This window comes from Xiphophorus maculatus, chromosome 10, assembly GCF_002775205.1.
Source record: "Xiphophorus maculatus strain JP 163 A chromosome 10, X_maculatus-5.0-male, whole genome shotgun sequence".
Taxonomy (NCBI): Eukaryota; Metazoa; Chordata; class Actinopteri; order Cyprinodontiformes; family Poeciliidae; genus Xiphophorus; species Xiphophorus maculatus.
Genome location: NC_036452.1, coordinates 7,091,529 through 7,104,237, shown reverse-complemented (window position 1 = coordinate 7,104,237; position 12,709 = coordinate 7,091,529). Strand labels below are relative to the sequence as shown.

The window sequence follows — 12,709 nt, the reverse complement described above, 5'->3', positions numbered from 1 at the left end:
AGCAAAAATGTAGCATTTACTTGGTCAAAATAACAAAAAGATGCAGTTCATTCAGACCTCAAACAATGCAAAGAAAACAATTTTATATTCATTTAGAAACTACAAAACTAATGTTTTAACTCAGGAAGAGTTCAGAAATCAATATTTGGTGGGAAAACCAGGAGGTTTTCAATGGGGTTCACTGCTGTGGTCTCTTATTTTTTTATATTTTACGGAGCCCCTATGATGTTTAGTAATTTTTTCGGGTTTCTAAATCAAGATGAGGCCTTGAAGTATTACTGTGGTTGACTTAAGGCCAAATGTTAAAATTCAATTCTTGAGACGCTAATTAGCTACAACTAGGCCTATATAAAACGCTTTTAAAAAAAAATTCTATTTATTTTTGCCTATTTTTTCCCCCTCCGTTTTAAAACGTATTTGTACCACGTGCTGTCTGATTGGCTCTTACCTTGTGTCACATGACTGAAGAATCCAGGAAGTGTTTTTCCTCCCACAAAGCGGAAGCGAATAATTTAGTGGACCAGAAACTGTTATTGGAGAAATTGTTTACAAAGGGTAAGACTCGCATAATTAAGTACTGGGTGCGTAGAATCGGTCCAGTCTTTCTTTCTTGATATGAGCTGCTCTGTTGGCTCTTTGTTTGTGCCGGAGGATGTTTTAGTTTAGCTCCGCTAACTCATCGAGCTTTAGCCTCGGAGCTAATTTTCTGCTGTTGTTTCAGTTCGCTCACACGGTTAAAGTTTAGCAAAATACGTTGGGGACGTTTCACAGTCGATTTACTTGGAGTTTGTTTGTGGTTTTTAGATAAAATTGAATATTTTGTTGATGAGAGTGCGGTAAAAGGTTTAAAGCTCAGCTTTGAGACGAAAACTAGCTGCCTGTGTGTGGCCAGTTTCCTCTATTGTACACACTCTGTCATAGTTTAGGAGTTTAGCGGATAGTAGAGCGACGTTTTCTGGTCTATTTCGATAAAACTTGGCAGCTGAAGCCGCGGTATTGTTTGGTGTTCATTAACATTTAGCTTTACATAATATCCACGAAAACATTGTGACCAAAGTACATCAGAAACGACTAGTTACCTGACCTTTGCTAACGTTTAATGAAAACTTCCTGCATTACCGTATTTTTCGAATTATAGTTTTATTTTATTAATTAAGTGTAAATCATGAATTCTGGGATTTTTTTTTTTTTGGTATATGTTTATCCGAAATTATTTGCACTCGATTTAAAAGTCAGATTTTAATTGTGGTTTGAAAAGATGAGCTGTTCTTCCCCGCACCGCTTTTCAAATGGACAAATCTAAACAAAACGAGAACAAAGATAGAAAATGCTGTTTGTATATATTTTAATCTCACTTCCAGACGAATAAACACAGCAAACCGAGCCGCATAACTTCCTTGTTTGACGTCATGAATGCATTACACAGGGATAAAAACATCATTGTTTATTTGCAATTTGTAAAGACTAACAGATTGTGATTTTATTTACACAAAAGTGTGATCTAGTTCAGAGGTGTCAAGTTATAGATCACGGACTATAACTTGACATCTGAGGCAGCAGTCAATTAAACTCAATGTTTTTGACCAATTTTGAGGGAAAAAAATGTGGGAATCTGTTGATTTTTGTGTGAATTTTGAGGATTTGTGAGAAACTGGAAGGACTTATTGATGTAATCTGGAGTCTAGAGGGCCATATAAAGAGCTACGGCGGACCAGAACTGGCCCTCGGGCCTTGAGTTTGACACATTTTGTTTTGGCTACTTTGAAATGTAAATGTATATTTATTTAACATTAATTTATTTCTAGTTTTGATTTTATTACAAAAGTTAAATATATGTTTTAAGTTAGTTAGGTTTTAACTGGAACATACCAGAAATATTTCCAGTCTGCCTAATTGGTCTTTCCTGAAACCAAACGTAAAATGTGTCAGCTTCTTTCAGCCAGCTGATCGGTAATGAGCAGCAGCAGGTTGGGGAGCATTGTACTACTCTATACTCAACACAATCAAAGTAATATCAATTATTATCGGTCTTCTAGGTTTCAATGCCTTAAATATGTGACTATATATCTAAAATTTTCATATTTCTATCCAGGGTTTCCCTCTGTATTATAAGCCTGGTGGGCCACCAGGCTTTCCTTGTATCCCCACCAGGCTTAGCACTGTTTATTTATTTATTTTTTTAAGTATTGCTTTTTAAAAAGATTTTATAATTGGTGTTTAGTTATTAATCTTCCAATAACGCATAACTATCAAGTGATATTTTCAAATTTCCTGTCAACTTTAAACATTTTTTTAACTGAAAAACATGGCGGCCGGCTGAATGAATGACTGCGCGGAGCAACAGGTTTAGAAAGTTTTCTGTCCACCACTGAATTTTATTTTATTGTTTTTCTTGTCAAGGACCTGAACTCTTCGCTGTAGCGCGATCCATCTGGTGTCCCCTCCAGTAGTGCGATCGCTGCCATCGCCGTTCCTCGGACTTGGCACCGGACGTTAGACGTTGCTGATCTGCAGTTCCTCTGACTACCAATGGCAGGGCGCGGCGGTGGAGCAAATCGGCCTAATGGTGCTGCGGCGGCAAACAAAATCTGCCAGTTCAAGCTGGTGCTGCTGGGGGAGTCGGCTGTGGGCAAGTCCAGCTTAGTGCTGCGCTTCGTTAAAGGCCAGTTCCACGAATTCCAGGAGAGCACAATCGGAGGTAAAAATAAACTGATAAAGAAATGAAGAGAGATGCAGTTTGAGGGTCTTTAAAGGAGAGAAACAAGTTTTCAGTTTGATTTTATATACTTAGATCAGGGGTGTCAAACTCATTTTCGTTTTGGGCCAAATCAAGATCATGAATGCTCTTAAAGGGCCGGTTCTGCCGAATGTACTGATAGAATCCATTCACAAACTGTTAAAATATCAGTAAATTCTTAAAATTAAATAATATTATTGAACATCTTTTCAGTCTGTCCAGGATTTTGTGATTCTTTTTGTGTGTGTGTGTGTTTTTTTTTGCAATAAAAGTCAAAGTTGGAATTATTTACAATATTTGCGCTTATTTTTGGCAGTAAATGTGACTTTTTATTACTCGCTGTATAGATCATGGACTATAATCTGACATTAATTAAGGCTGAGGCAGCTATTTAGTACAAGTAAGAAAGGTTTTGACAAATTTTGAGAAAAATCTGCAATAAACTCCAAATTGTTAGCACAAAAAATTGCAGAGATTTGTTGATTTTGTGTGAATTTCTACAGTAATTCTGAAGATACTGGAGAAACTGATTGATATAACTTAGCAGTAAACAAAAACTGCATTGATAACATAATATTTAAGCACACTTAGTGTTTAGTCTAGAATCTAGAGGGCCACATAAAACGCTATGGCAGGCCGAATTTGGCCCATGGGCCTCGAGTTTAACATGTGACCTAGATGTAACAGTGATGTATTGCAGTTTTTTTGTATTATAATAGTGCTTATGGGATTTAAATTAAATAAACTGCACTTTGGGGAATGAAGATATATCAATGATTTATTTTTAGCTAAATAAGGGATTACATGTACAGACTTGGCCAAAACTTTTGAGAATGTCAAAAATGTTTTTTACCAACCTTATTTCTTCATTGTTAATTGTTTCATTGATGTTCTGTGGTTAAGTGATACCCATTTTATATGTTTCCATGGCTTCAATTGAGATATATATTCAAATATGAATAACATTTACATCTGAAGTGTTTCTTTGGCCTACATTTTAGTCAGTGAGCCATAAAGTTATCACAGTCTTGACCAAATCGCTTCTGGATTGTCATGCAGAGTTGTTCTTTAAGTAATTTTTTTTGTTGCATTTTTTATTTTTGTCCATGTTTCAGCCAAAATTAATTAGTGATGAGAGTTAACCACATGGGATTCAGACAGAGCTGGATCTAACGATTATTTTAGTAATCTATTGATTATTTTGATGATTGCTCTGTTAATCAGATAAAAAAAGACACATTTCATTTGCATTTTATTTCCAAATGAAAAGATACAAATGAACAAATAATTAAATTAATTTTTAAATAAGAAAATAAACATTTTGTTTCTTAAAGTGCAATAACATGGCATTCCTTGAATGGACATATGCAGCTTCTTGTTCTTTCAGAAAATTACCATTTTATTGTGTCTATATTCCATTTAGCTACTAACTAAATTAGTTGTCAACTATTTCTGTAATCGATTAATCGCTTGGATTCAGCAGAGAACATGTTCAAACTATCCGTCAGACCAAAAAATCCTGGTACTTCGTGCAGAATGTCAGGCAGTTCTTGATATTTTTCATGGTGAAATTTTCTTTGCTGCCTTTCTTGACACCAGCATCCCAACGCTTTTCAATCCATGTAATCCTGACCCATGCAACGCAGTCTGATCCGATTGTCTAATCGTCTGATCTTCCCTCTGAACCTCAAGTATTAATCAGAACATATTGATGCTGTTTGCCCTTCAGCTGCGTTCCTCACTCAGACGGTCTGTCTGGACGACACCACTGTGAAGTTTGAGATTTGGGACACAGCGGGTCAGGAGCGATACCACAGCCTCGCCCCAATGTACTACAGAGGCGCACAGGCAGCCATCGTGGTTTACGACATCACCAACACAGTGGGTACCAGCTGCAGGATCATAGAGTTGAAATAAATAGAGATGGCTTCTTTTAGTCGTTGAATTAATTGCAATCTAATGAAAGAATATGTTAAGTTAAGCTAGAACACTGAAAGTTTTGCTTTGATTTTGCAAGATATTCTGAAACATGAATCCTTGTAGGATGGCCGGAGTGAAGTTGGCCCTCCCACCTTCTTCAACTCAGACAAAATTGGTGTGAAATGTTTGTGCAGCTAAAATTTTTGTTTGTGCTGCTATCATTTTAAAGATATTAAGAAATGTTTCTAGAGGCCATGAAAGGTCAACGAGCCCCCCACCTGCTTCAAACCAGATAAAATTGGGTCAAAAATTTGTGGTACGTTTGTGCAGCAAAATCTTTGTTTGATGCTATGACTTTAAAGATATTAAGAAATGTTTTCAGAGATCATGAAAGGTCATCGAGCCCCCCACCTGCTTCAAACCAGATAAAATTGGTCAGTCAACTCGACTACGTTTGTGCTGGTTTGTGCAGCAAATATTTCATTTGTGTTGCTTTGGCTATGAAGATATTAATGAAAGTTTAAAGGTAATTTTGATTTCATAAAAGAGTGTAGGGGGGGGGGACTGCTAGACCTTTTGAACTTTAAAGTTTTGTTAATATCTTCATAACCAAAGCAACACCAACAACATTTTTTGCTGCACAAACCAGTACAAACATAGTCGAGTTGATTGACACTAACTTTGTGTGATATGTACGACCTTTCATGACCTCTGGAAACATTTCTTAATGTCTTTAACATGATAGCAGCACAAACGTCTGACACCATTTTTATCTGATTTGGATTGGATGTGTGTTCTGGCTTCCTGATGTCTCCCTGTATGATGAAAACGTTTCCCTTCACTTAAAAACGTCTTGAAACTTAAATGCTGCAGTTCAGAATCGTGCTAATCCAGTCCACTGGTTTACTAGGACACATTTGCACGTGCAAAAAACTGGGTGAAGGAGCTTCAGAGGCAAGCCAGTCCCAACATCGTGATCGCTCTGGCAGGCAACAAGGCAGACATCGCTGACAAGAGAGCAGTGGAATTTCAGGTGGGAAGATTTAATAATATCACTGAAATATTTCACACCAATGTTTTTTTTCAAATCAGTTAAACATAAGTCTTGATAAATAATCTTTCCAGGAGGCGCAAACATACGCTGACGACAATAGTCTGCTCTTCATGGAAACTTCAGCCAAGACTGCGATGAATGTCAATGAAATTTTTATGGCCATCGGTAAGTAATGAGTCAGGTCTCACACCAACAGATATTTTTGGTAGCAGCTGGTTAACTCAACTGATTGGATTGAGGTTAGTGAGAAGAAAAGAGTGGGGGTGGTAACTAAGAAGTCTAAAGTTTAAGACCGATAAACATTTGTTTGCAGTCATATGTAGTTTAAATTAGAAATGGAGGATATAGAAGAGCGTTTTCTCACTATCTGATGAGAAAAATAAACTACACTGTATAGACCAACTTACTTTTTTTGTAATGAATTTAAGACACTCTAAGGCCTTAATTTAAGACTTTTTAAGGATGCACAGACACTTTGTATCAACAGCATTAGGAATCAAAAATCTAAAGTTGTATTGTAATCAATAAATCAATTAATCGCATGATAAATTAAAACAAACTCAATTTCCATTGGCATAATTGGAAATTCATGCCAATTGATGCTCTTTTTTTTCTCTCTTTCTACCAAAAACTGGAGGATAAAAGTTTTCAGTTTGGTGCTTTGGTCTGAACTACTCCCTTTTTTTGAAGGACAATTTTGTTTATAAAGATTTCACGATTCGTTTTATTTGCTGTTTGTTTATTTATTTGGGATATTTAAAATGTCTTCAGTTCCAGAGTAAAATGTTAAAGTTTACTGATCTTTGAGATTGTGTTTCTGCCATTATCATCATGTTACTTAAAAATGGTCTCAAAACAACATTATTATTGTTTATCGCAATAATTTCTGGAACAATTCATTGTCCAGCAAAATTTATCGTGACATGGCCTAGGTACAACAATTATAAAATTACTCTATAAACTCTGTAAGATGTAAGTTATCATCATCATCATCAGTAAATACCAGGGCTCCTGCCAGACAGAATGACAAGCAGATTTAGCATATTAACTTCAGCTTGAAAACGTTTCTGAGAGAAACCTGTAACTTTCCCCTGCTGTCTGGCCTGTTTAGTCTTTTGAGGCTGTCATGCTTCAGATTCTGTGGTTACCAATTCACGCTGCACACTCAGCATGTTTAAGTTACCAAAGCTGCTGTTTCACTCCTTAAATACCACAACTCCAGTATTCTGCCACCACATCATCACCAGGAAGCTTTTGCATATGCTCAAAAAAAACAAAAAAAACAAACAAACAAGTGTACTCTGATGTTACATAAATAGGGAGTTCTTTAAGAACCTCCAAAAACTTCTCCTAGACCCAAGACTTTTCTTTTCTCCCCCCTCCAAGTCATTTTGCAGTTTTAATTTGGTTTACAAAGGGCCTAAAGAAATTATTTTGGATCGCAGTGCAATTCAGTTAATCTTTGATGTGACAACTGGAGCTAAAATAGAGAGAATCAGACATATTTTGACACGAGTTATTAGCTCAAGTATATTAACAACCGAAGGAACTGCTAGACTCTTATTTTATCAGGAAGTCACTTGAAGAAAAAAAAATGTTTTCCAGGAAGACTTGGCCATGAGGCACAATGTTTCCCAACACAACCCTGCATGTTTTAGATGTTTCCCTGCTTGATTACAGATCATCAAAAGCCTGTTAATCAGCTTAACTAATGAAATCAGATGTGCTGAAGCAGGGAAACGTCTAAAACATGCAGGGTAGTCTGCCTGGAGGACTGAATATATTACTATTAGAATAGATTATAAAATTAAGGCTTGATAAAATAATTTTAGAGGGTTGTCAATAGAAATTTTTCTCTTCAGTCAGATTTGAATAAAAATACAACCCTCAAAAAAACATTTATCCATTTTTTCCTAATAAAAATGCTTAACAAATTACAAAACAACACATTTTCTTGTGGGAAAAGTAGATGCAAGTCGGTGAAAACCGGTTTGAATGAGGAAGACAACGAGCATGTTTCTGCAAGAGTGTCAAAAATGGTTTCAAGTTTCATATCATCACTTAAATCTCCTGTTACTGTAATGCTAAGTTACTTGTATTTCCATCCTTTGAGCTTTTTCACATTGTGCCATTGTGTAACCACAAACCTAAATGAGTTTTAAGGAGCTGATTAAATGAAGAGAGAGCATAATTGGTTGGTTTTCAAACGTCATCATATAAAAAAACAATCATAAAAGTGTCCTGCAATGTGTGAAATATAATAAAACCATATTCTAAGCTTTAATAAAATCACACCGCACGTTTCAGTTCATCCTAAACAGATGTGAAAAAAGTTTGCAACAAGCACTGAAAGGACACAAATATGTTAAAATGTGGTTTTATCAGACAATAGAAAATAGCTTTTATCTATGTAAAGGAGTTCATGTTTTGAGTACATGAAATCAGTAATAAAAAGTATAAATGTTATCTTAAAACTGTTCAAAAGGAGCAGTAGAAAGTTTAAGTTTTTTATTCCTTGCACCACTCCTCTGTCACGATATGAAGTCGACTTCCTGTTTTTTCTTTCCCCTAGCTCACACCTTTATTTACAGCAGTTTCATTATTACCTATTTTGAAATGTGTGTCCCATAAATAACATGATTTCACACCTATGCTCACATATGAACACATTTACATCTGCACACAAAGAGACACTCATAAATAGAAATGCATACATGCATCTCAGCTCAGTTCTTTGTGGCCCTGGCAGATTTAGATTCAAAATTATTTTCATTTTATAAAGATAATAAAACTCTTCAGCTCCCTGCTAAATCGGGACCTCGTAATCTCTAAAATGTTTAAATACAGTCAGAAAGTAAAAGATTACTTTAAACGTGACCTAATAATTTTGATCTTAACCTTTAAGCATATATAAATGCAGCTCAGGAATAAATTAAGAGACCACTGCACTAAATCCCATTGAAAACCTCATGGTTTTTCCACCAAATATTTATTTCTAAACTCTTCCTGAGGTAAAACATTAGTATTGTTGTTTCTAAAGCAATATGAGCTTCCTTTCTATACATTATTTGAGGTCATTTCTCATTTTCTACAAATAAATACTACATTTTTGCTTGGAATTTCAGAAACATGTTGTCAGCAGTTCATAGAATAAAAGAACAATGTTCATTTTACTCAAACATATTCCTATAAAAAGTAAAAATCAGAGAAACTTATCATTTTAAGTGGTGTCTTACTTTTTTCCAGAGCTGTATATACAAATCCCCACATTTGGTCTCAACTACTCCCTTTTTTTGAAGGACAATTTTGTTTATAAAGACTTTGCATGTGTGTTTGTTCTGAATGCGTGACTCAGTTTAAATCCCCTTTTATCCCATTGCCTTGTTAAAATCACCTTGATAAAACACCCAGAGCAGAAATTAGAATAAACTTTGATATCTAGAGAGACTACTCTTGACCTGAGATCAACATTTAGCATTAAGCTTTTTATACTTTTCTTTTCTATTAGTTGATCCAGAGAAATTTCTATTAGTTTATAAATTCTCAAGTACTTTTTCTTTATTTTGTTTGTATTTCTTTCTAATTCATGTAAAGCATTTTGAACTTGCCTTGTTGTTGAACATGTGTGCGGTTTTGAAGGAAATAACGCTCAAAAACAACACTTAGTTGCTGAATCCTTCATTTGTTTTCACATTTCTATATCTCTGTAGCAAAGAAGCTTCCAAAGAGCGAGCCTCAAGGCGGAGCAGGACAAGGCGGGCGGACAAGAACCGGGGTGGATCTACAAGAGGCGACCCCCGCAGGCCGCGGTGGCGGCGGCGGCGGCTGCTGCGGCGGCCATTAGCAAGTGCAAAACGACGAATCTGGAGAGCGAGCCGTGAACTTCATTTTAAGGACAACATGTAGCTAAAACGCAGGCGGGCAGGCAGGGGAAGGCAAAGCCTCTCGCTTCTCCTGTATTTAATCTGATATTACAGATGTGATTATCTGGATCCTCTTTGATTAAAAGAACTTTAACGAGAATCATAAGCTAGAGGGAACTCCCAGCATCCTCCAGTACTTCTTTACCGTCTTTCCACTGTTTGTCTAAAATCCCGTTCATCTTCCGTCTGTTGATTCAGCCTGTTTGGCTTCTCACAGAGCGCCATCTTCAGGTTGTTGCTGTTCTGGGTGAGCATGTGTGTTTGTTCTGAGTGCGTGAGTCTGTGTGTGTGTGTGTGTGTGTATATATATATAAATATATGCACACACACGTGGTCGATGTCTGTCACTTCCTTAATTGCTGATCTTTATTTAGTCAACCAGTACTCAATATTGTTAATGCTAAAATTGCAAGCAGCAGAGCGATGAAGCTTTTTGTCTTATTACAATGAAATTCACATGATTGCATACCTGTTTGTTTTCACCTGGGATTTAACTCAGTAGTTACTAATGTGTATAGTGAGATCTTTGTGTGTCTCCACACATACTACAAAGATTACTAAGATCGTAACCTGTAAAGAACGTCGTTGCCTCCAATGTCTTCAAGGGAAAATGTCTGAAATGAATCAGTTTTGTGAGTGGAACTTATTGACTTTTGCACAAATATTGCTGAAAAACACAGTGAGGTTCATCTACAACCAACAGTGAAAAGTCCATATATTCTGACGGGCATGCAATGCATGCATCTCCCATACCCCCATACCTATATCTATATCTGTAAGGTTCGGACCGATCGGATTTCCATGCCCCGCTAGAAATGTAAATGTTATTTCTGAGAAGGACTCGGATGAAATGGATAGTTTTAGAAATGTTCACAAATTATTTTTGTTTTTTGTTTTTTGGAGGAGTGATGATTTGGTGGTTCACTCATAAAAAAGAAAAAAAGCTTCTCAAATGTTGGAAAAATATATAGTTGCTTTCATTTGTTGTGTCCTGATAACTAACATCGAGATGTTAGTCATTTTTTAAAAAAGAAATATGAAATAACTTGTAAATCAAAAAAAATAAATAACATTCAAGACTTCCTCTGTTTTTTTTTAAAAAAATATATATATATTGGGATTTAAATACATTTAGTTTTAATAACTTTTTGGATGAAAATGAAAACATTTGTTTTAAAAAATGAGAATATTTTCTAGATATTTCAATATTACAATTCAGTTAAACTCCTATAAGTTCAAAATTAATGACAAAATTCCCCTTCTAAATACATGTGAGACCTGTAAAATGTTATTTGATTCATGCACTGCAAAAACATAAAATCTTGCCAAGTATTTTTGGTCTAGTTTCTAGTGCAAATATTTTATTACGCTTAAAATAAAACAAACAAACTTAAAAGAAACTTTTTAGCAAGATTTAGAGGCTTGTCTTAAGTAAATAATTCCTTAATATTGATGAAAAATTTCTAGTTCTACTGGCAGATAAATTAACTTATAACGTGTGTTGGAGGTAAAAACTTAAATCAAAGGCAAAACCAGCATTCAAGATGGCTTCCCAAATCATCACCAAGTATGAAAACTGCGATGAGGTTTGGTTTTTGTCCTCTACACTCTTTCTCCAGACTCTGGGATTTTGATTTACAAATAAAATATGAAAATTACATGCATCTAAAAAGAGGCCAACAGTTTAAGATGCTTTTGATGTCTTGGACATTTTTCCTTCCACTCAATTTTCCATCACAGTGTTGTGACAGAAAACGCATCTTGTCAAGCAATGACCTTTTGTGGCTTTCTCTAGTTGCAGATAATGTTAATAACATCCTACCTTATAGGCACTAAAACAGACAATTTATGTTCCTATGAAATACAAAAATTCTTAGAGAAATTGCATTTTGGAGTTTGATTAGCTAGAATTAGAATTGATTTTTTTAAAAACTAATAGAATCGTTTGAATATTCTGGGGGGGAAATTAATTAGTAATTATTTCCCAACACTAGATGGTAGCACAACACTTAAATCCTAAAACCTGAAAACACTGAGCCCTCTGAAAGAAGAGGGTCTCTCCAGGTTGTTGGTTTATATAAACAAAGCAAATTAAATATTTATTGTATAAAATAAATAAAAGAACCGAACACATTCAATATTATAGGCATTTTTCTACGTGATGTGAAAACATGAACAAGGCTGCCCATGTTTTCAGTTGTACATACATTTATTTACATGTATGTAAATACTGTTTTGCATTTTTGCCTCTTTTTGAATGTTTGATGACATATTTTGGTCAAAAATTAGGAAATCGTGGGCTAAAAAGTTACTTATAACATCGCAAATTAGCCGATTTTTGGCTGAAATACTGAAAAAAAAAAAAACAATGAAAAACTTAGAAATTCTGATTATATTTTGGTTTTTGTACCACGTAAAGATTACTATTGACTAGTGACTCCATCTGGTAACAAAACCTTACGGATGGATGCCCCCTGGGAACTAATCCTCCCCCTACCAAAATTTCTGAATGAATTAAGCAATAAAAAGGAAATTTTGAACAATTTCCATTGGGGGAAAAGATAAACAACCTGACCAGCTTTAAAGAAAAAAATGTTCACTTCATGTTATACAGCAAATTTATTTTAACTTTATTTGTAGTTTCTAGGTTGGCAAGTTTGAACAATATGCCTCGAAATAAATTTGCAGGCCTTATTTAGAAACATAAATATATTATTTCACATATTTTATAGGCATCCAAGTATTTAATCTTCATAGGAAGGCTAAAAATGACCTGAATTGATTAGCAAAAATGTTAATTGGTTTAATTTTATCCCATACGTTCGCCTAAATAAAATGAAAAATTGAGAAATAGAGAACATAGATTAAGCAGGCTGCTTAAAGCCAAAACATCTTTTTAATCTACATTAAATTATGTACTTCCAGTCTATCTTTTTTTAATTTGTTTTTGTGTTTTTTATTCCACTAACAATACTTTCAATTTATCATCGCTGGCTCAACACACACACACTGAATTTCATACACACTGCTTCACCGATATGGCGCCGTTTCTGCCCAAAGAAAACCGACTGCTCT

At 35.2% G+C, this 12,709-nt stretch overlaps 1 protein-coding gene across 1 annotated transcript; it reads left to right on the top strand.

The window, feature by feature from the left end:
• The first annotated feature begins 466 nt into the window (after positions 1-466).
• Positions 467-10,713, top strand: LOC102231109 (ras-related protein Rab-5C). The gene is made up of 6 exons (XM_014473564.2): positions 467-555; positions 2,401-2,698; positions 4,467-4,618; positions 5,568-5,690; positions 5,783-5,876; positions 9,422-10,713. Exons 2-6 carry the CDS (start codon positions 2,530-2,532, stop codon positions 9,553-9,555), a joined length of 672 nt encoding a protein of 223 aa, XP_014329050.2. The 5' UTR covers positions 467-555; positions 2,401-2,529; the 3' UTR covers positions 9,556-10,713.
• Positions 10,714-12,709: the final 1,996 nt, after the last annotated feature.

Excerpts from the sequence above, each read along its gene's own strand:
- LOC102231109 (XM_014473564.2), top strand. The coding sequence starts at position 2,530 with ATGGCAGGGCGCGGCGGTGGAGCAAATCGGCCTAATGGTGCTGCGGCG. Across the intron at positions 2,699-4,466 it reads CCAGGAGAGCACAATCGGAG|CTGCGTTCCTCACTCAGACG; the intron begins GTAAAAATAAAC and ends TTTGCCCTTCAG. Across the intron at positions 5,691-5,782 it reads AGAGAGCAGTGGAATTTCAG|GAGGCGCAAACATACGCTGA; the intron begins GTGGGAAGATTT and ends TAATCTTTCCAG.